At 37.7% G+C, this 24,832-nt stretch overlaps 1 protein-coding gene across 3 annotated transcripts in view; it reads left to right on the top strand.

Moving 5' to 3' along the window:
• igsf9bb (immunoglobulin superfamily, member 9Bb) overlaps window positions 1-24,832 on the top strand; it is a 127,159-nt gene that overhangs the window by 11,539 nt on the left and 90,788 nt on the right. For all 3 annotated transcript variants that reach the window (XM_016492946.1, XM_016492945.1, XM_016492947.1), the window contains exon 2: window positions 20,268-20,459. In XM_016492946.1, the coding sequence (XP_016348432.1) occupies window positions 20,268-20,459 (192 nt within the window). The remainder of the gene's footprint in view (window positions 1-20,267; window positions 20,460-24,832) is intronic.

Raw genomic sequence — 24,832 nt, 5'->3', positions numbered from 1 at the left:
AGAGTTCATGTCTCGCTCTGCTTTGCTCGCGGCTCGTCTTCTTCAATGAAGGCGGCCCCTCCCCTCCCCTCGTCCGCCACGAGCGGATCTGAGAGAATGCGTGCAGCACTTTTGATCTGCCTGAGTGTTTACACATAAGGATCATCAGTACTCCTCTTCTAATGAGTGGTTTGATCTTTTTAGGCGGATTAAAAGGGAATGCTATCACTAATGATTATTATCACTGACAGCTTCAAATTGGATGCGTCTGGGCCACGCCCATGCTGAGGCAGCGCGCACGGGGCTGACTGCTTTCGCTATGAGAGCATTAAGTCTAGCGAAGCATTTTTTGAAAACATTTTCAAAAGAGAGCAAAATTCCTCTTCTGAGTGTGGGGTCCCCTTACGGCGACCAGCCGCTCTAATTAATCCAACTCCTTGTCACGTGGGCTGAGGCCTGGCAGGCCATCCCCGGAGTGCTAGACTGGGTTTTGGGGATAATAAAATGAAGTTATTCACTGCAATTCGCTCGAAGACCCCCGCGATTCAGCGGCATGGTTCCCACCTCGGTTAGAGCAAAGACGCGCACGTCCTGCGCTCCGAGGTGATGAATTTGCTGGCGATAGGAGCCATAGAAACGGTTTCCCCAGCTCAAAGCGAGTCAGGCTTCCGCAGCCGCTATTTTCCTCGTCCCAAAAAAGGATGGCAATGGTTGTTCAGGATGATTACATTGAAACAGATCCTCTCGCAAGTGTTCCCAGGGGACTGGTTCTTTTCGCTGGATCTGAAAGACACATCCAGATAGCCCCCCACTGCAGACGATTCTTGAGATTCGCCTTCGAGGGAGTGGCATATCAATACATGGTCCTTGCCTTTGGACTGTCCCTAGCTCCTCGCACTTTTACGAAGTGAATGGATGCTGCTCTTTCCCCACTGAGACAGATGGGAATCCGCATTTTGAATTACCTCAATGACTGGCTCATCTTGGCCCAGTCGGAGGATGAGCTACTATTTCACAGATCCTTCCTCCTCAGCCACTTAGAATGCCTGGGACTCAGGGTCAATTTTGCCAAGAGCGCACTGTCCCCCAGCCAATGGATCTCGTTCCTGGGAACAGTTCTCGACTCAGCCCGAATGAGGGCGGTAGTCACGCCAGAACATGCACTGGCTATTCAGCACCTCGTGGCCTCATTCAAAGTTGGAGCCCCTCGCCCTCTCAAGGCGTTTCAGAAGATGCTGGGCCTCATGGCCTCCGCGTCTCCGATATTTCAGCTGGGCCTGCTTCGCATGCGGCCCCTTCAGTGCTGGCTGAAACCGCAAGTTCTGTCACACACCTGGCGTGGCGGACGCCTTCATGTCAAGGTGAACCGGGCCTGTGTAGCAGCTCTGGCCCCTTGGAAAGACTCGGTGGATGGAACGGGGCGTGCTCCAGGGAATGTTCTGCAGAATGAAGGTGGTCTAGACAGACGCTTCCAACACGGGTGTGCCGGACAGGTTGAAACAGGGAGCAGACATGCTATATCAGAGCAACATCCCCTCAGAAGAGTGGATGCTCCACCCACATACAGTTCAGAGAATCTGGGAGATCTTCGGCAAGTCAGAAGTCGACCTCTTCGCCTCAGAAGACAACTCTCACTGCCCAATTTACATTTCGAAGGACAAGGATGCGTTGGCCCATGACTGGCCCAACCTCCTCCTTTATGCTTTTCCCCCGATCGCCCTGATCCCACAGGTAATCAGACGAATCAAGGAGCGAAAACACAAGGTTCTGCTGGTGGCCTCACTCTGGAGGACCAAACACTGGTTCGCAGAGCTGTCTCAGCTGCTTATAGCAGCCCCGTGGCCCATTTCCCTGAGACGAGACCTCCTCTCTCAGGCGAACAGAACAATATGGCACGCCCAGCCCGAACTGTGGGTTCTGCATCTCTGGCCTCTCGATGGGAGCCTACGGACCTCCCAGAGAGCGTGCTAAACACAATATCTCAGACTAGAGCACCCTCTACAAGGCGGCTATATGCCCTTAAATGGTCTGTCTTCTCCGCCTGGTGTATGGCCTGCGGCACAGACCCAAAATTCCTGCGACATATTTCTGATATTGTCCTTCCTGCAGGAGCTGTGGGATAAGGGTCGTTCCCCTTCCACGCTCAAGGTCTATGTAGCAGCCATAGCAGCCAGTGGGAAGGAACAACCTAGCTGTTCGCTTTTTGAAAGGGTCTAGGAGGCTCAACCCACCTCGCCCTGTCACCGTCCCTGCATGGGACCTGCCCACGGTGTTGAGGGCTCTTAAGAGCCCTCCTTTCGAGCCGCTACAGTCCGTTGACCTTCGTCCCCTAACGCTAAAAACCGCTCCGCTACTGGCGTTAGCATCGGTAAAGCATATGGGAGATCTGCAGGCGCTATCAGTGAGCCCCAGCTGCCTCGAATTCGGGCCCGACGACTCTAAGGTTGTCATGAAACCAAGGCACGGTTATGTAACTAAAGTGCTCTCTACTCCATTTAGAGCACAGATGATAACTCTGTCGGCGCTTCCTCCTTCGGAGCAAGACCAAGAGTCGAACTTACTCTGTCCCGTCAGGGCGCTGAAAGTCTACGTTGAGTGTTCCGCCCCGTTCAGGCAGTACTGGTTCCCCAAAGCGTCTTAAACAGACGCAGTACGAGTGAAGTATCGATAAGGAACGTATTCGGTTACTAACGTAACCTCGGTTCCCTGAGATACGGAACGAGTACTGCGTACTTTGCCGTGCTATGTAGCTGCACGACTCAGTCGTCGCTTCAGTCGAAGTAACCTGAGGATCCTATGGCTATTTTCCCCAAAGCGTCTTAAACAGACGCAGTGCTCGTTCCGTATCTCAGGGAACCGAGGTTACGTTAGTAACCGAGTACGTTTTTTTAAAGAAATTCATACTTTTATTGAGCAAGAATGCATTAAATTGATCAAAAGTGACACTAAAGGCATTTATAATGTTACAAAAGTTTTTTATTTATTTTTTTACTTTGTATTAATTAAAAAACCTGAAACAATTTATCACGGTTTCCACAAAAATATTATGCAGCACTGTTTTCAAAATTGATAATAATAAGAAATGTTTCTTGAGCAGAAAATCAGCATGTTAGAATGATTTCTCAAGGATCATGTGTCACTCAAGACTGGAGTAATGACTTCTGAAAATTCAGCTTTGACGTCACAAGAATAATATACTTAAAAAAATTAAATTAAATAAGTTGCAAGTTCTGTTCATTTTTTTTTTTTTTTGGCCAGGATTTTTCAGATAAAGAGCATTTTGTGACATTTTGAACTTTTTTATGTTTGTGGTTTTTATGGTTTTCTTTGTGCAGCTTGATGGATTTGTCATGTAATATCTGATTCTCAACAGTCTTATATTGTCTGTTCTTTGATGGCTAAGATTATAAGTATGGACAATATATCAGTATTGCATGTTGGCTAATTAGAGATTTTTACATTTATTATATCGGCTACTTGGATATTTAATTGTACATGCCCATTTCCTAATCTTAGTTTATTTTTTAAACTCTCATAGTTTAATAAATGTAAATTTTAACAAATTTCAAAATGAATAACAATTTTTTTATACTGTGCTTTATACTGCTGTGATACCTAAATTCACTTGTAGCGTTGATGACTGTGTTTAGTAAAATTACTGATTTTAGTTTTCAGTGATTTATTTTTTTTGTCAAAATAGTATAGAATATAAATACTGGTGCCTCCCTAATGAGGAGTGGTTGTTCTGTCCAATTAAATTTCAGTGTGGGTGGGGCTACTCAGCATGAGGCTGCAGAAACCGTGGCTGATTAGGACAAAAAGTCTGAGAAATATATATTTTATCACGTTACCACTTCACGTCTGCATAGACAACAGCGCAACACAGGACACTATCATTATCAGTCAGTGCTGAGATCGAGATGCCAGACTGCATGTACGCTTTCACATCCTGCTGTGTCGTGTGTCTCAGGAAAGGCTGCTGGACTTCACAGTGAATTGACAGAGATGTAGAGAGCGTGTGACTCCTCTGAGGTGCGTGGGCCCGGCAGGCAGCCAGGCAGCATGCTGATCGCCTCTCTCCCCGCCCCCTGACTGGACCGCTTCCCCTTGCGTCTCATTTTTCAGCTGTCCATTGATGCAGCGCACTCGGCTTCCTCCCGCCCGGCTCCACCACGTCCATTAAACATTCATACTCTGGCCATGAGATACTTCAGTACTGTACCCCAGGCTCTCTTCCCAGGATACTCTCTCTCTCGCTATCGCCGCCCTTCTCGCTTTTCTCCCCAGCCCTCATTTTCCTCTCCTTCACCACCATCCTTCAGAAGGCAATCAATTCTGAATGATCGCTATCTGTGCATCCATCTCTCTCAATCTGTCTGGCTGCACTATAGATCTGTTAAAATTAGATTCATCATTCGCCATGAGTCCATGTGTTTGCTCACTGTGTACTGCAGTGGACGCCTGGCACGGGACGTGACGCAGGCGGGATGCTGACTGGCTGTGATGAATCAGGCCCTCCTGAGCCGCCTCCTCTCCTTCTCGTGGCATGGCGCCTACCTTCGATCAACTTTCCCCTTCAAATCCAAACTATCCAACCTTCCACCCCAATCATATCTGCCCTGCCTCTTTCACTCAGAGGTCAGCCAGACCATTAATAAGATTTAAAGGTATATTCCGGATGATAAAATTGATGCTAATTAAAGGGGCTATATATACATGATTTTTCAACCTCTAGCTGTCGCATGGGAGCACTGCCTCTCAGACCAAAACAAACGTGTGCTTTGGCCACACCTAAGCCCTCTTTTCGTCCAAACCCGAAAACTATATAAAGAATATATAAAGAAAACGGAATATATAAGAAAACGGAATATATAACAAAATTGAGATATCTCAAATTGATATCAGTCATATTGGATCACTTTAGCTGCTTGTATGGCTCTATATCTCAGGAAAGCCAGACTAATATTTATTCTGATCTTATTCCTCTCTTTGTCAAAGGCCTTTTTTTTTTCTGTGGTAGTTGGCCTTCAGCAGAAAGCTCCGCACTGTGCTCTGCCATCTTGCTTTTACAGAGTGGTATGGGAGGTCACTCTCGCAATCTCCTTATAAATGCGGCCAACAGTTTCAAAGGGAAGGTGCTCATATACAATAGCAAACACGCCCCTGCTAACACACATGCACACACGAAATATTAATTCTTGTCTGGTTGTAAGCGATTAAATATTTTTGCTATCGTTCAAACTTTAGATGTGTATCTTGTAAACCACCTCACGCAAGCACTCATCAGTATGTGCTTCTGTTATTGTTCCGTCGCATCTGTTTCTTTTTCGACTGTGAAACAGCAGGCTGGGTTAGTCGCCACTTTGTGGACAAACTAATTAGTGAAAACGTTGCATATGCAATCTAAGCGTAAAGACTACAAAATGTGCATACAATGCGGATTTTTGTCATGCACGCTTAACACTAGAGCTGCACGATTTTGGATAAATTGAGAAATGAACGCTGTTATTAGAGTAGTCAATCGTTAGCATAAGCGTGGCTAATGCTAATATAATGAGCATTAGAATGAAGTTTCTTTATTAACTATTTAATGCTCCTATAACTTTTATTAGGGTAAAAAAACAGGAGGACATGATGGTATTTACTATTTTTTACACACCAGAGGCTTTTAAATGAATTGTGAATCTAAAATATGCATGTTAGAGAATGTACAAATGGTTAACATTGTTTGTGTCATATCAGTCAGAAAAGCAGTTCTGGGCTTTTTTTATTTATTTTTTTTTAGCTAACTTAAGTTGTTATTCTTGGCTGAATAACTCTAGCAGGTTTTCAAATGCCCTTTAAAATTAAATATGTACACAGTTTGGATTAAATGAAAGTATAGTCAAATTTTTTAATTAGCATGTTTTTGTGTTTTGCTTTGGTACCGAAATTGGTACCGAGAACCGTGGATTTTCACTGGTATTGGTACCGAACACTGAAATTTTGGTACCGTGACAACACTAGTGCAGTTGAAAAGATAATTTTTTGCCTAAACATGATAACTGCTCTCTCTACAAGCGGCAGCGCGAACACAGATTTGAATGTTCCGGTATGACTTTATCAAAGCTTTAATATTTATGAATTTAGAAATATATCATTTAGAAATAAGATCACGTGGATGTTTGAATGGAGATTGTGATCTTTTGACAATTAATCATGCAGCTCTACTTAACGCATACCCTAGCATACACTTAACTGTAAGGTACTTTGGGTTTTAGTTACATGTTGTTGATTTGTTTTTGTTTTTTAAAGTGAGGTTATGTTATGATGAGACACTTACAATGGAAGTAAATGGGGCCAATTTTTTATGCCATTTAAAATCAGAAATGTGAAACATTAATTTTATAAAAGCGTGTACATAAATTCTTTCTAAGGTTTTAGGCATTATATTGTCATGACAATGAAGTTGTAAAATTTAATATATATTGTAATTATTTTAATTATATTTTAATATAAGACATAAATTAACAAAATGTAAGTGAGCATTTTTTTTCCACACTAAAATAATATTAAGACATTTATGGCTATAGGCCTACTACTTTTTTTAAAAGAGAAATAGAAGGACAAATGATAATTAACGTTATGCCACAAATGCTATTGATTAAGCTCAATTTGTTTTTGGAACGTTCCTTTAATGTAGCAATCTTCTTCTAAAAGACTGGCAGATTTAAGAGCAGCTGACTTACTAGACTATGGTACTGTGATAGTTTTTGCTGTTAAATTAATATTTTGGGTTGAATAAGTAATTTTATGCTTGTGTTATATAAGGGGCGACATGGGACATGACACTTTTATGTGCTTCTTCACAATGCTGTGGAGCCAGTGGGAAAGAAATGTTGTCAGGAGACATTCAATGTGCCACCTTGCCATGTGCAAAGTGTAATCTTCTAGCAGATTGACACCAAGTCATCTGTTAGCCCCTGTGTTTGGGAGATGAAAAGACCATGTGTTCTGTGTGTGTTTTAATTTTGGGCAGACTGGAACAGACATTGCTGCATTGCTAATGTCTGTTGAACTATGCAGATGAGTTCTCACAATGCGCCAGGTCAAACAAGCACCAACCTAGCATTAGCCAACCAGATAGACCAGCACTAAACTAGCAACATAGAAATTCAAGTTGAGACATGAGTCTGTCTGATACTTGTACTACTTTCATTGCACCAACAAACAATTTTGGCAGGAAACAGCTTGATATTGACTGTTTAGCCAGTCACTGTTACAAATGAAAACAGTTTGCTGAGCTAGCTTGCTACTGTTAGCGCGTTTTCTGTGCTCTCCAGAGTGCAGTGGAATGAACTACAGCATGCGAAAAGCCTACTAGGTGCACACAGTGAAAAGGTGAAGGGGAGGTAAACAGGGAATAGCTGTCAGATAGAAATAGAGAGATATATTGCCAGAGAATCCAACTGCTGCTTATATAATGCTAGCCAGCGCAGAGAATCGTAGGTGTCTTCTGCCAGTGCTAACCCAAATGTGCATGTGTTTGGGAATATATTTAGATACAGATTCTGTTTTTGTCTCAGTTATTTTTATATCCGATAGGATTAATGAACTGATATTTTGAAAGGCGTTCCCGGGAATTGCTGTAGCGACTAGCGCTGCTTTCTTTGAGTAAAAATTAGCCAGTCTTGTTCTTTTTTAAATGAGACTCTGTATTGTTGTAATCCACATTTTACGGGCAAAATCCACATTTCAGCATGACAATAAAACAATTACAACAATTATTGTAGTAAAATATGAATTTGGATTAGCTTAAAACTGAAATCCTGCTTTTTGAGAATCATTCAAATCCGGTGAGATGGCGTTAGCATGTACAGGTTTTAGGGGACAATAGGTTTTAATCATCCAATCCCAAAAGGACTGTTTTCCCTCTTTTTTTTCTTCTTCTCTGTGCACACGATTGAGAAATCCGTGATTTGGATACTCTCTGCCTCTTTATTAAATCCACTCAAATGTCATGTGAAATACAATTGTTATGATATTATGCCATCAAAGTTTCTTTACTGGACATTTTACCTCAGAATTTCCTTACAAAGGGCCATAACACTTTGAGACAATTATTCTCTCTGGAAATTTGCATAGACATCTTAATTATGCTGTCATCTAGGATACCTCATTTTGGCAAATATATTATTCTTCATGGAAATTCTAATTCTAAATAAACATATTTGATTCAATATTGAAAAGTATTAGAGTATCGTGCTTAGTGACATGCTAATATCAAACTCTGTTAAAATCAGTTGTAAGATGAGTTTCCCATGCAGAGTGCAATTTGTGAGGCTTGAAAAGTTTCTGCCTATGTACTAGAGCTTTCAGAATCAATTATTTATGAGGTAGCATGACAGTTTGGATGTTGCCGAAAGTAGCTGCCTATTAAGGTTTTGAAACAGCGAATGTTTCTCTTCCATCCTGTTTGCTACGCAGAGCATGTGTAATCAGTAATGTGCAGATATTTTAAAGGGAATGATTTTGGATCTGCAGTCTCGGTTGGGGAAGTGATGCTGGAAGGCTGCAGATTAATCACTGACTCTTCAGCCATGAAAAGTTACAGACTAAGAGGATTGAATACAGTCAACATTTCCCCAACAATATAGGATTAGCAGCCGGCGCCTGCCATAGGTGCCTGGGTATATTCACAATCTCATATATTACAGTGCGCCCACCATTGTCAGATTTGCTGTCTTTGCTGGCAAATGAGCACAGTTTAGTTTAATGGAATTTCACAAGTGCTTAAACATTGTCCAAATTCTGCCCAGCTTTCTTACCTTCCCTTGTAAAAAATAAGTACAATTTTGCATACTTTTAAAAGAAGTATTTATTACTGAAATAATACTCCGTAAAAGAATACATTTAGGTGCAAACGGAATGTTTTCTGGGACTTAATTGCATGTTAATTGCAATTAAATGAAAATGTATTATATTATTTGTGTGTTATTTATTTTACATTTATATTAAATGCAATTAGCTGATCACTAGAGTGCTTTTTTAACAACTTAAGTTGTAATCAAATATATCTTTATATGTGATTTCATAATCATTTTCTTTGAATACTGTGCTACTGAATATATATATATATATATATATATATATATATATATATATATACATATATATATTAATCTTTTCATAATTTAAAACATTTGTAATATTTTAAAATGTACTTTAAAGTAAAAGTTTTAATTTGACATTATGACACTTTTTAAGAGTGTACTTAACTGTGAAACTGGTGAAAATATACTCTAAGTATACTTAAGTGGCCTTTTTAAAATTGATATTGTATTTTCTGAAAGTACAGTTTTTTTGAAAGTACTGTTTTCTGTGCTTTTGAGATTTGAAGTGCACTAAAAGTGCACAATTAAACACACTCCTTTTTTCACAAGGGTTTTCTGTGTAGTCTAGAGAAGAGATAACTACTTCTCATGGATCACACCAAATTCCCCGAGGTGTATTGTAAAGTGACTCAAAATCTATCAGCATGAGAACTATAATCACTTTCCACTTCCCTTTATTGACAGTCACATCTAATTATTAAACTACAATGAATCATCTAGCATAGCAAACCAGTACAGTATTAATTTGAGCTTTTGTTTTCAGCTATGAATGAGAAACATATTCTGTGCAAAGTAATGACAGCTATAGATGGTTAAAATAGAATTTAGTTATAATTCAGAATAAAAATAGATGCAAGAACGTAATCCAGTCAACAGAGGCAACAGTGCTGACTTTTAAACTTTGTAGTTACCTAAAATATGATTGTATAATCCATAATTTTTCCTGGATTTAAACCAGCATGTGTCAGTCTGTCTTTTGGTTGCTTGCCAGGAATCAAAAAAAGGCAATTGTCACAGAAGTTTTAAGACCTCATTAGTGGAAACCAATATTTTGTTTCTGTTTCTGCCTAGCCTGTTATTGAGTCAGCCTCTAACATCATTACTACACAGTCATTTACACACATGCCTAAAGGAGGAGTGAAAGCTGCCTGGGAGAGTTGGGGAGGAAATCAGACTATCCTCAGAGGAGTTTGTGGAGCTGGATCTTAATCATGTGGCCCCTATCTGGAGGATAGATTAACCTCTGTTGCCCTGACAACGCAAGCTCACAACAGCTGCGGGATATTGAAAAGAGAATTGGCAGCGAAACGAGAAGTGAGACGCGTCTAACAGATGACACATCAAAAAATCAAGAGAATATTTTTTGACTTAACACATACGATTTGCATGTTATTTTTCAGGGTAGAGCTTCTCATTCACAAATGTCAAAAAGACTATTAAGTGTTAAACCGTATTTCATAATTTGACCATATGGTGCTGCTGCACCATGTGACCACAAAATGTCTGTGGATTATTTTAGTTTTGTATAGGGAGCGGTTTTGCTGTTTACTATACATTTTTAAGCTGATAAGACTTTCCAGCCCTCTACAGCACATGCTGAGCTTTCTAAAGATCAGGTTTCTCGACCTCACAGCCAGCGTGTCACCCTCAAGACACCCTTCACAATAAACACAAATCAGTTTTGTGCATATTTAGTGCTTCAGTGAAATCAAGGTCTTATTTAGGGATGTGCTAGTCTACATATGTCAGCTAAATTGACTAGTTGCCTGAACCACTAGTTGACTAATCTCTCATGAAGAAATCCTGAAAGGAAGTTTTAAGATGTTTTTTAAAAAGGTTTTAAACTTTGCATTGTCCCTAAATGGAATGAAAATAACAAAAACCGCAAAAGACACCAAAACTGTTTGCAACGTAATCTTATGGCAGATTGTAACAATTTTACATTTTGGTGAATTGGTGGCTATTCATATAAACTTGTATGATCTGATTTGTCTATTTTTGCACGATCTGTTTATGCCCCACAGACGGTTCAGTAGACTGTTTTAAGTCTTAACATCACACATTTCTGTGTAAGTCACATTGTATAAATTAATATGTAGCGCCATGTTATAAAATAGTTTTATCGTTGGATTGGGTGAATGTTTCTGGCTATTTCTATGGTGTTTCAATAGGGATAAACTTGAAGGCATAGCATACAATAAAGGTTTTTTTAACTGTCCAGTAACTGAAGTCCTGCAGTCGACTATCACAATTCAACAATACATAACTGTGCTTACTCAAAATGCGCAAATGTAATGCGTTGTTAAGGTTTCACCATTATACAGTATGTGACCCTGGACCACAAAACCAGTCATAAGTAGCACGGGTATATTTGTAGCAATAGCCAACAAAACACTGTATGGGTCAAAATTATCGATTTTTCTTTTATGCCAAAAATCATTAGGATATTAAGTACATATCATGTTCCATGAAGATATTTTGTAAATTTCCTACTGTAAATATATCAAAACTTACATTTTGATTAGTAATATGCATTGCTAAGTAAGGACTTCATTTGGACAACTTTATACTTTACTCAATATTTAGATTTTTTTGCACCCCAGATTTTCAAATACTTGTATCTCGGCCCAAATATTGTCCTATCCTAAAAAAAACATCAATGGAAAGCTTATTTATTCAGCTTTCAGATGATGTATAAATCTTAATTTAAAAAAATGTACCCTTATGACTGGTTTTGTGGTCCAGGGTCACATATATAAACCTGGTTCAGTTGTCTTTGTTGTCTCCTGTGTTTCTTCTCCACTGTTGACAAAGCCACCAGCCTGTCTGAAAAAGACCTCAGTGATTGTGCCCCTGCAGAGAACATTGTATGAACACTATATTAATTATATTCTCTATTTCCATCTCTTTGAGAGCACTGTGCTAGAGGGCTGAAGGAAACAGCCAATTAAGTGATTTCCTCTCATTGCATTTTAAGTGTTAGGTCTTTAGCATTGTTGTTTTTAATGGGAGGGAAAAGCATCCATTTAGCATTTCTGCAAGCTGAGACATAGTCTGGAGTTCTCATTGCAGGTCAAATGCAGATGAGATTTGCTGAAGTAATTTCTAGTAATTTGCTTTGATTTGCTTCTTACTTTGCACAGCCATCCAAATTCTAATGCCTTGAAAACATGGTTTTAGGCATTACTGCATACAGTGTAGTCATTTTGAATTGACTTACATTAAACAGAAAAAAGCAAATGTATTAGGGAATATAAAGCGATATGTGCTGGTCTACCATGAAAAGTGCTGTGTCGTTCAGTCTCAACCTAATGAAAGAAAATGGATTAAACCATTAGTCTAGATTAAGTACTCTGTATTTTTCTGATACTCTTGTGCCAATTGGCCTGTGGTACTAAAGTTGATTGTGTAAAACCATATCGAATGGAAAGGAAAGTTAAATGTATTCATGTGAACTCATTAATGTGTCTGTCAAACTACTATATTGCCTTTTATTTTTCTGGGTACAGAACATTTTCTGCAGATTGATAAGATCCCAAGTCATGCCTCATGTCAGATCATTCCGGAAAGATTTGGCACTTTAGAAGAATAGAATGAAAAGATTATTATGGGATTACAAAGAAATATAAAAGTTACTTTGGAGGTGTTAATCACCATTTTGGATTGTCTGAAATGATGAAATCCCATACAATATCAAAGCTCTGTGACAGAGTTGTATCTCTAAAGTACTTTAAAACTGTAGTTTCCAAACCTATAAGATACTTATAATTTAAAGGGGTCATATGATGCGATTTCAATTTTTCCTTTCTCTTTGGAGTGTTACAAGCTCATGGTGCATAAAGAAGATCTGCAAAGTTGCAAAGACTAAAGTCTCAAATCCAAAGAGATATTCTTTATAAAAGTTAAGAGTCAACCATGCTTACCTAAAACGTCTCGTTCTAACACGCCCCCACATGTCTGTCACGATGTGGGAAGATTTGCATAACGCCGCCCAAATGTTCACGCAAAGAAAGAAGGCGTAACTTTTATTCTCACTGTAGTATTGTTGTTGCCGCGGCCGCCATGTCGTGAAGACGCTGTGTGTTTCGTTGTGAAAGCGAAACTACTTTGTTTGGCCTTCCAAAAGAGGACGATATCCGCTTCGTCATGCCTAGAGCTGATCTGTGCTGGTCGCTGAGGATCCGTAATTATGTCCCCACTGGATGCAACAAATGCCTCGTTTATAATGGCTTTTAATGTTTTTGTTTCGTCGCTCCGGCCGGGACACGGCATCACAGTATGGTAAGGGGCGTAACATTTCCATCACACACTTGAGGAATTCGGCCACACACAACGCACTGGATAGCTGGCCAATCAGAGCACACCTCGCTTTTCAGACCGATGAGCTTTGTAAAAATCAACGCGTTTCAGAAAGGCGGGGCATAGAGGAGAAACAATAATGTACAGTATGTGGAAAATAATGTTTTTTTTTAACCTTAATTAAACCGCATAAATACATATCATTACACCAAATACACAAAATAATGTTCTTTTTAGCAGCATCATATGACCCCTTTAACTTATTTTAAGTAATCTAAGTAGTTTTCTACACTACAAGCTGTTGCAACAGTAGCTAGCTATTTCGATGCAGTGCCTTTTTAAAAGTACAAAACAATGAGGCTTTTTAAGGAATTTATGATATTAAACGATAGGCTAATTTTAGTCTTATGAGCACTTAGGACTGAACTTACAGTAGACCTGTAGAAATAAGCCTGAAAACGTCAAGCCAGAACTAAGAAGAAGAGTTCATTTGGGGCTTATATTCTGGTTTAAGTCTTAAACTCCAGCTGACCAATTAGGTTAATGTCATACGTGCAGGGGTAAAGCTCTAAATGTGGTTGGCATGCCATTACTGTCCTCTCAGTAGACCAAGAGTATGCTGATCCACCCTTAGCCATCTGCCCCTAATACTAGCATTCAGCAGGGGGTAAGAAGCTTGGTTTGGGACCCACATCTGCAGTGCCCTTTTAAACCTGGAGGCCAGATTGGTCTAACATTTGCATAACACAACTGCCATTTCTCACTTTAGAAAGATATGTGAAGTTATATGTTCTTAATAAGTAACTGAATCAGGGATGTCTCCTGCCAGCCTTTAACCCAACATGACCCCAATGAGCCTTTGTAAACTTTGACACAGAGCAACTTTTGCATGTATAAACATTGCATTTCTTTCTTGTTTGTGAACTCATAAGCATACTTCATAAACCAGACAACCATGAACAAACATGAAAAACATTTTAAGTTTTCATGTATGCACAAATTCCATCTCACACTTTAAAAAAAATAAAAATAAAGTTGAGGTAACCAGGGACATTAAAATAATCTGATAAGTGGGAGGGACACATTCTAAATTTGATCTGTCTGACTCATGAATATTAATTAGGTAATGTAATATTCATCCATTAATAAATATATATATATATATATGAAATCTATATATAAAATGAGTTTCTATTGAATCTGTATTTCCTGAATCTGAATATTCAAATGCTTGAATACATTAACAACATTACAAATATTTAAATCTTTATATAAAAGAGTATTTATATTATCATAATTTATAATAATATTAGTATTATACTAATATTATGGTAAGTTTAGTATAGGGACCGATTCTCCCTATTACAACTAGTTGCTTATTAGCATGCCTATTATTTATTAATTTATAATTAAACTTATAAAACACATATTCTGCATGACCATATTCTACATCCCTAATCCTACCCAATACCTAAACTTAACAACTACCGTACTAACTATTAATAAGTAAATTAGGAGTGTATTGAGGCAAAATCGTAGTTAATGGTTTGTTAATAGTGAGAATTGGACCTTAAAATAAAGTGTGACCAATATTATTATTAAAAAATGCTATGACGTAATACGCCTCAAAAGTGTATGTGATATAAATCAGTGACATTAACATAGTAAATGGTCACATTAAGTATCAATCAATCAATCATGTCAAATCATTTAGGGAGCTGTCAGATGTGATATTCACCTTGAAATATGGGAGTAGCTGTGGCAGGTTACTGTGTAGCAATCAGCGCATTCATTAAAGATTCTGCTCACGTGAGACAGCCGGTTGAAACCTCAAAGTTATGCACTGCCCCCAGTTCCTCCTTTGCAATTAGAGGTCCATCAACTCTAACATCTTACTCTGTGGTCATTACTTAGGAGTAATTTCTAGTTATTTATAGAAGCAGGCATAAGTAGGTTCATCCTTCGCAAAGCTAACCGCTCAGAGGTGGTTTTTACGAGGCTGGTCATTACAGCTCAGTACCTGTTCATAGGAACATTGATAAAGTGATTCAGGGTGAACTGGAATGAAAATTGTGGTGGAGTGGTCATTTTTTATGGAGGTAGTTTCTTGGCTGTGATTTTCTGAGATATACTGTCTTCACTCCCCATATATATGGGTCCTGTTTGGGGATAGTACGATTTTTTTCATGTTTTTGAAAGAAATCACTTATACACCAAGGCTGCATTTATTTGATAAAAAATACAGTCAAAACTGTAATAGAATGAAATATTATTACAGTTTAAAATATGTTCTTGTATTCTAATATATCCTAAAATTCATTCCTGTGAAGCTGAATTTTCAGCAGCCATTGCTATTAGGCTTCAGTGTCACATGATCCTTCAGAAATCATTCTGATTTGCTGATTTGGTACTGATTTTGGAAGCTGTCACTTTTTTCAGGATGTTTTGATCAATAGAAAGTTTAAAAGAACAGCATTTGTTTGATATAGAAGTCTTTTGTAACATTTCTTTTAAATCAATTTAATGCCTCCCTGCTGAAATAAGTATTAATTTATTTTAAAAAAAATTTACTGACCCCAATCTTTTGAATGGTGATGTAAGTAGTTCATTCTATATTCATCTATAAGTCATTTGATAGCTTTTTGTTAGGAACAGACCTAAATTTAAGTCAATTTTTTAATAATGTGTTTTCCAGTTGAATCAGCGATTTGAACTAGAGAACCGAATCAAACTGATTACTGATTTTAGTACTTTAGAACAACTCATAACGATTCACACAATGATTCAAAATGATCATATTTGGGTAAACTATTCACTTAACTCAAAAATTTCCTTCATGATAAGCATAAAATATATAACAAAATAAGTGCAGATTCTGTGTGAGTCTTCCCATAGCATCCATTGCATGTGTACTAAGTCTTATCAATAAATATAGTTACAGTAAACATAAAGGAGAGGGAATTTCCGTTATCTCTGGCCTGCATACAGAGTAGCATGAAATAATCTAATTATCCACATTTGAATTAATCTGTATCATGAGCTAAAGAATCATTAGCTATTTAGCTCAAGAGTCTGTTTATTCTGCTCAAGCTGTAATCATATGATTAAGTCACCTGAAATCAGAGAGCAGCTCTGCTAGAGGAGACAAGAGCTGGTAGGGACTCGAAAACCGAGAGCCTGAACCTCTGAGGGTTTTGTGTGAACTCTGTGAGTGATCCATGGCAGGGGTGGTGTGATCCAGCCGATCTAGGTCAAGTCCTTCCCTTCCATTAGAGCGCCATTAGTTTTCAAAGCCACCATGGTATTTTGGTTTTTATCAGCCTTGTCAGAATCGTCTGATGCTGATGAATGGGGAAGCTACAGTCTGTTGTTCACTGTAGCGAATCAGCTCATAAGGGAAATATGAATAATTAATCATAACTAGTTATAATTAATTATAAATATTTAGATCCGCTGTAGAACTTGTTAATCTAATGAATAACTGATTTGTTAAATCAAATGAAAAATTGTGTTTTTGATTGGTCCAGACGCTACAGGGGAAGCTACAGTCTATTGTTCACCAAGGGGAGGTAATGTCATTTAATTTGCACTGTACCGCTGAGCTTTTTATTCCTTTTCTTTGTGTTTGCCCATTTGCAGTCTTAACACCTTTTCTTTTCTTCCCAAATCATACACAAACAATTTTAACTTGTCGTTCGGTTGTTCTGTCAGGTGATAAACTCTTCTAGCTGTAATTGCACAGTCAGGATCCATCCTGTTTATCTGCTGTGTGCATTTTTTACACTGCAAATCAGAAATTCTCATCACCGCTCATTAAAGTTATGCAACAATCTGACAAGATTCCCTCTGAAATATTCAGATGCTTGATGGATGCTAACACAGATGCTTAAGTCGTTTTCTTGAGCACAACAAACTTTTAAAACAATTATATTTTACAACAGATCAATAGGCATGTTAATTGAACAGGTGTGATTGTATTTTACTGTCCCAATTTCTTCCTATTGAAACAGAACGTTAACGCTGGACATATTTGAAGTCTTGTCTTTTTTTTTTTTTTTTAATAGCCAATAGCCTTTAATTTGTGTATTTATAGGCCTGGCACAATGATGAAAAAGACACTTACTGGAGCATTTCCTGATTTTTTCTTTAAGATTTCTCATTTGTCTTGCCATATTGATTTTGTTACTGGTGGAAATAGATGGCAATATTATGACTCTTGGGTGTTGATTCAGTGTTTTCAGAAGAAGCACACTGTCCTGAATCAAATCCTTCACAATCTCAGAGCACTTGCGGGTTACTTTGACCTACTTTCCTAAGTGGGATTTTCAAAGGAAGTACGGTGCCTCCAGCCTTCCGCTTCATTTATAATGTTGAGCAAGATCTGTGAAGATGATGATGAGCTGCTAGATCGTTAATGTATGCCTAATATATTGATGCTTTCCATCAGTATATTCGTGCAAATTTGATGATAAGTCTGAATTTTTATACATATCAAAACATATCCTCGAAAAAGTCTGAAAACCAGTTTGTCATCTTCTACCAAGGGTAGTATTATTATGTTATGTTATATATTTATTTTATACTATTATATTATTTATTTATGGTTGCATTACATTTGATTTCCTTATTTGGAATATGATCAAGATTGCATAGGTGGATGTGTTAAGGGAGTGGCTGTTGGAAATATAACAAAAATATAACAACCACTCTATTAATGAAATGACTTTTGAAGATCAGTTCATTTGGATGCACAAGATTCCCATCACTATTTCTACTACTACTGCTATTACTAATTATAATAATAACCACACACTGATATGTAAGTGCAAATGTAAATAGTTGGGCAACTTAAATTCTATTTATGTATTTATTTATTTAAGTTTTAAAGGGGCACATGCTTATGTTTCCTACCAAATTAAATACTTTTGAAAAACCAAACAAAACCAAACAAATGATGTTTGGATTTTTAGTGCACAGAATGCTTGGGTCCTCTCTGTTGTAAATGCACATCCTTTTTCTCTCAGGGCTCAAGTGGTTTGACTGGCTCGATCCCTTGTGTCTTTCATTGTAAACGGGAGTAAATCTGGAGGGGAGAGGAGAGAGAGCTGCTTATTAACCGCTTGTTGCTCTCAGCTGTGCAAACAGTGAAGTCATACCTTCCAAGGCTTGTTTTGCACACCAGTGATGTCACCAGCAGCCAATCAGCAGGCGCTGCTGCAGTAGGTAGTGGGTGCAGCGGGAGTCTTGGGTATATGCACGGGGACGCGCCGGCGGCTCTCCGGCTCTCATCATCACATCATTACAGGGATGGAGAGAGAGAGAGAGAGGAAAAGCAGCAGCTGAGAATATGTAATCACAGTCGCGAGTCAGTCATTTGATTCCCCAGCTTTTTGTATGTGATGTGCCTCACAAAGGAAATTACATACTGAATAAATCAATTTTAGTCCACCTAGGCTTGCATTAAGCCAGACTGTTTTATCTGTCATGTTAGGCACCTCTTAAGGAAGCTATCATACACTGATTATGCCAGTTTTTCATTGGCCAGTGATCTTAAGCCAAGGTCAGTTTTGCTCGCGAGGAAAGCAAGACTTGGATTTGTATCCCATCTAATGCAAATATTATATTTGATGAATCATTTTTGATTACCTGTTTATTTTCTGTGTGCAAGATAAGCTCAGATGTCATGGTTACTGTAGCAAAGCTTGAAAGGTTGATAGCCGTTTCTGATAGCAGTTGATACTGTGTCATTGGTTAAATAGCTTTCTAGGAAATTGTGATTTGATAAAACTCACTCATTTAGATCAGTCTCAGTGTGGTTGTTGTAAACAAAATATTCAGCTTTTCAGGTGTGTGGGACATACAGTGGGGTCCAAAAATTTGAGACCATTTGTGAAATTGCTACTGTTTGCTTTTATTTGATAAATTAAAATTATAAATTTATTAATTTATTTAGTTTTTAATGACAAATTTTCTGTTTAGAGATGATTGTTTAGAATCATTTTTTAAAAATATATTAGAAAAATATATTTTGTAATATTTTTCATTAATTACATGCTTCATATGAACAACATATGTTCATAAGGTTTTTTTTTAATCTGACATAACTGTAATGACTCTAGTTTAGTTATGGAGTCAGTTGTGAACTCATGGCTCTAAATGATTCACTCACTTAGTGTCACAAACAGAGCCCTCGTTAGCCTCCTAGCCTAGTCTTGCCTGTTTTCTCGGTTTCTGATCTTTGCCTGTTTTCCTGGATTTACCCCTTTAGTCTTGCCCCTTTTGACTCTGTTCGCCGTTCGTTGACCTTCGCTAGCCCTAGGATTATTCTTGTGTCTTGCCCGCCATATTCCTGTTTGCCCTTGTTCGACCCTGCCTGTGTTTCTGACCTCTCTGCTTAATAAAGCCTGCACATGGATCCGCATGTCTCACGTCTTGTCAGCCCTGTTACACTTAGTGAATCTGATTCAGACTGCAAAGTTTTGAGACTGTTTTGGGAATCTTTTTGACTGTCTCATTAAAAAGAAGCCCTTCATAAGAGTCATTTGAATCAGACATTGCAGCTCACACTGTGTTTGTTGTCACGTGGAAATTTTTTTTATTTTAAGCCTAATTATTATGTTATCCAGCATGATTTGAAAATAATCCAAAGAGCATTTTATGCTTCAACGAAAGCAACAACTGAGTGACCATCTGTAAGAAATATACGATCAATGTCACTAATATGATAATTTGATTAGTGACCTGATTTGATTAGTATGTTTTACATGATTAAAAATCATAAAAAATCTTTCTGTTTACTTCCAGCTATAATAAATAGGGGACAAAAAAAAATCTATAATTAGCTACACTGGTATTGTAGTTAATAGAGAATGAATGAGTGTGTGTATATTGATTAGTAAAATAGTTTCAGGATATCCGGATATAGTTAATTAATGCAGAATTGAACTTCAATCAATGCTTTAGTGGAGCACATAGTCTGCAGACTTACTTGATCTACTAACCAAAATCTATTTTCAGCTGTTAGATGAATCATTGCTCCCCAGAGCAGTTTCAGTGTGTAGCTGGTACAGTCCTAAGTGCGTGTGATTGCTCATCAAAGTCCATATGTTCTCACAGGTGCCCACGGAGTCAGAGAGGAGCCCCAGTTTGTGACAGCTCGTGCAGGGGAGACCGTGATTCTGGGCTGTGACGTGGCCCACCCACTCAACGGCCAGCCCTACGTGGTGGAGTGGTTCAAGTTTGGAGTGCCCATCCCCTTCTTCATCAACTTCCGCTTCTACCCTCCTCATGTGGACCCCGAGTACACCGGTGAGCTCGGATTTCCACCTCATTTTATTACATTTTCCACAGAAATATAGCCACTTTTCATCATTTGGACAGAATGATAAAGATTTTTATTAATTAAATGATTAATTATTACATTTAATACAGGAAACTCACATTTTACATCAGTTTTAGACATTATTTCTTTCAGGCAGTGTTTTGCATTGGAAGTGACATTTTTCTCTTTTTTTCCATTTCACATGAATTAAGCTCTTTCATGCATTAATATGCACATTAAATTGCACTGAAACATCACATGAAATTAGTGCACAGTAAATGCCTGTTTGGTTCAAGGTCATTATTTGCAGTCTTCGTCAGATAAATCATTGAATATATCCAAACAACACTAAGATTGTTTCATCTCAAGTGTGATTCTCCTAAAATTACCCTTATGTGAAGTTGGCTTTTTGCTTCTCGTCCTGTTTATGATCTAAGAGAACAGCATTTGTGGATATTGCAGGTTGGGATGTACCAAATCAAATTGTGAGTTAAACTACAGGCTGGTATTGACTTTAAGTGTCACTTTGCTTTTCAGACCACAGTTTTGTTTCTGAGTTATACTAAATGAACACAATGAAATTACACACCTACAAAGAAATACAAGAGCGATTTATATTGCAGGAACATTTAGTCATTTACACTTTATTGGGTGGATCTGTAAGTTGGAGGCAGACTAAGAAATTAAATTTCTCACCCACCAGACACAGCTGGTAAATGCCCAATTTTTAAAAATTACCATTAGTATTACTGTGAAAAAAAATATATATATTTTAGATGTTTAAAAGCTATTTCAACACTACTAATTCAGATGTGTAAAATAACTATTTTATTTTATTTTGTTTAATTTAATTTAATTTGTATTTTATTTTATTTTATTTTAAAAATATTTTAATTAGTTTTGTTTTATTTTATTTTTTATTTAAACTTGTTTTATTTAATTTAATTTAATTTTTATTTTCCAGCCACTGTCCAAGAAGTACTAGCATTTATTAAAAAATTAGTAGATTACAAATAGCTCACAACAACCATGTCTTATCTTATTTTTTTGCTTTTGGCCTGTAAAATGACAAGTTTTAATTTGGTCAATAATCTGCTTATAAGTATAGGTGGCTGGTCTGTATCTCTAAGTGACGGATAGCTCACCTGTTTAATTTTTTTTTAATATGCACGGAATCACAGCCGGTTGCTTAGTCATTTGTTTGACCCACTGAAATGGAGATATCTCACTGTTGTCTGAAATCAGCCCAGTCCAGATCTCAGTACATTATTTAATCTCGCTCACAGAGGCTGAAAGCTTTATCACAGGGCAAGAGCCGGCCGTGTCAACAGATTATGAATGGAAACTTGCGGGCTGGTTTGAAGAAAGCTCTTATCTTTTGCTCCAGTGTATCTGGCGGTCCAGATCTGTGGACAGGTGGAAGAGGTGCTGATCTCAAGAGCAAAGCATCAGCCGAACAGATGAAAGAGGTTTCGGGATGGGGTGGAGGGGAGCGCGGGAGATCAAATATGATCCTTTTCTTCCTAATTGAGATTGGAAATTGCATCATTGATAAGGAGTGGAAACAGAAAGGGCATAATTTAAGAGCATGTCAGATTTATAAAAGCAAAGAAACTGTGATAGTTTATCAGACGTGGCTCAGGGCAAGATATGCAATTTTAATGGCTCTCACTGAGAGTGAATGGTAATGAGATTGGGAAGTTTTTTTTTTTTTTTACTTTCTATCATCTTGAATCCTCAGCTGAATTTCCAGCAGAGATTTTAACACATTGTGCAGTGCTGAGCTGTATTTTTAAGCAGATTAAGATATTAAAAAATCTTGAAGGCAGTTGCTCTGCTGGTGCTTGAAACCTGGGATGTGTGTGATTTGAAATCTTATTTGGAAAAAAAAAAAAAAAAAAAAAAAAAATATATATATATATATACAGTATATAATAAAAAACTAAAAAAATATTACTGCATTATAATTATAATTAATAGTATAATAATTTGCATAAATTGCCATTTTAATAATGGTCATTTATTGCTTTTTTGATATGTATAAAAATGCATAACTATTTGAAATTGAAATTAAAATAATTAGTTGTTTATCAGTATCGGGCAATTTTAATATCTGTGTAGTACACATACCAGTAACATATTAGTTTGTTGCAGTAATATGTACTGTACATACTGTTCTGTGTGTATCGTTCCACACAGGAAGCACAAGTTCCACATGTCTTTTATCTGTTCCACTGAGTAGGATCCATAATTGCCATAGATGGCCTTATGACCTGTATTTACATGAGTTCTTGCATGAGGTCTCATTCAGCAGTGTATTTCCTCTGACCTCTGGCCTTATATTGGGCATCGCCTCCTCCAGATTAATGGCTCTACTCAGCACATCTACAGTAGCTCTGTGTCTTAGAGTGTGAGACCCCTGCTGTAATAGTAACTGGTGTGTGTCCAGCATAACTCAGGCATAGATATCCGATGTCCACCACAAAAAGCCTGCTTGTCACCAAATGACTCTAAATGAATCCCATGTATTGGGTCTTTGTGTAAGCATGAGATTGAGAGAAGATAAAGTGGCCACATATGTGAGAGTCAATGTATTATTCATTAATGCTAGATGGAGTTGAAATAGCAATGCTTTAAAAGTTTTAGTCTCGTTTACCCAGAAACAAAAAAGTATCTGGTTCCCATCATGCATTGAGGCTTGTCTGAATCATGTTAATTACAGCTTAGCAAAACCCTGACTATTTAATTCAAATGTATAAAATAATTATTTTATTTAATTTTAGTGTTTTTAGTATTTTTAGTATTTTGTATTACCTTATTATATTATTATATATTTTAATATATATAATTATTATATTATTACATTTTTAATTTCAGTTGAAGTCCTAGTAGTTTTATGTTTTTGTAATTGTTTTTACATTTTTATATTTCTATTTAGCTATTGTTTTAGTTTTAGTATTTCAAATTCTTTGAATAAAATGTATTTATTTATTATGTTTTTAATAGTTTTTATTTTAATTCAGCTTTATTTCTGTGAATGAAAATCATTTTTAATAGTGTTAGTTTTAGTGAACAATAATAACACTGCATCATTTACTCACCCTCATGTCGTTCCAAACCTGCATTACTTACTTTCTTCCTCTGTTTTTCTCTCCATATAAAGGTCATTGGGGTCAAATTCTTTAAAATTCTTCTTCCATGTTTGCACTGTGCCTTTGACTTAATGAGAGAAAAAGAGGAAAATGGAAAGAATATGAAAGTAGGAGAGACAGTTTCATGCTTCCATACTGTAGTATTGACCTCCAGCGTGTCACTTCCTGAGGACTATCTTTACCCTACATCTCATGTCAGCGTTGTTTCTCTTGCTCCCATCAACACTCTCTCACAGCTGTAAAAATAGGCCAGGCGTTTGACCGCTCTCGTTTCGCTTCTGGTTCTCCTTCAGTGTTATTGATCTGCAGGGCATCACAGAAGCTGCTGTGTGTAAGGTATATTTCTGAAGTTTTTTGATTGTGCGACCTTGGTGTTCAGTGGGCACAATTATGTACAATTTCCAGTAGCACCAATAGTGCTGCTTTCTGTTTGAATGAAGAATGTCTGAAACAGTTGGTCAATTTAATATTATTTCAAACAAAGTAGTTATGCTTTTATAGCTTAAAATAAACACACAAAAATGTATTTTTTTCTGACCGTCCAACTAATGCACATACAAGATTTTATTTTTCGGACTATATTATTGAGTGCATTTGCTTAATATTTTTTATTTTGTATGCTGCGGGACTATAAAAATTCCTTTCAGACTGTGTATTGGCCGTGGCAATGCCATTTGTATTGAAAAAAATGTTTTTTGAGGACAAACACAGGCCCTTAATAGCCTTTAACGCTGCTGTCTTGCAATCCCTCTGCCTGTGCTGATATTGTTTCCTGCCATCTGTCCAGCACTGTTGCCAGAATATAGAGAAAAAGGCATAAATCCCCCCTCTCTGCTTGACCCTCGAAGACAGCCAGCCAGCTATATCATAGTGTCATGATGGATTTGCCCATGTCTGGCGCAGTTAGAGATGTGTGTTTCTCCACGTGCTCACGGAATTACTGTGGGCCACTTCGGCTCTCACTTCTGCCATCACGGCCTCTGGACCTGACACTGCTGTCGCCAAAACAACATTCATGAGTGATGCGGCTGTGGACCCGGGCTGTGTACATTATTGCAATACCGAAGATAAACAATTAGATTGAATTAACTTGAATTAAATGTGTAAATGACCAATGGCTTTTTTGTTTTACGTACTAAACCAGAAAGCATTTACTAAAAGTCCCTACTGGAAAGACCAGCTTGGAGTGGTGTGAAAAATATTTTTAT

Source organism: Sinocyclocheilus anshuiensis, unplaced genomic scaffold (genome assembly GCF_001515605.1).
Source record: "Sinocyclocheilus anshuiensis isolate Anshui unplaced genomic scaffold, SAMN03320099.WGS_v1.1 scaffold1208, whole genome shotgun sequence".
Classification (NCBI taxonomy): domain Eukaryota; kingdom Metazoa; phylum Chordata; class Actinopteri; order Cypriniformes; family Cyprinidae; genus Sinocyclocheilus; species Sinocyclocheilus anshuiensis.
This window is presented reverse-complemented; position numbering and strand designations above follow the sequence as displayed.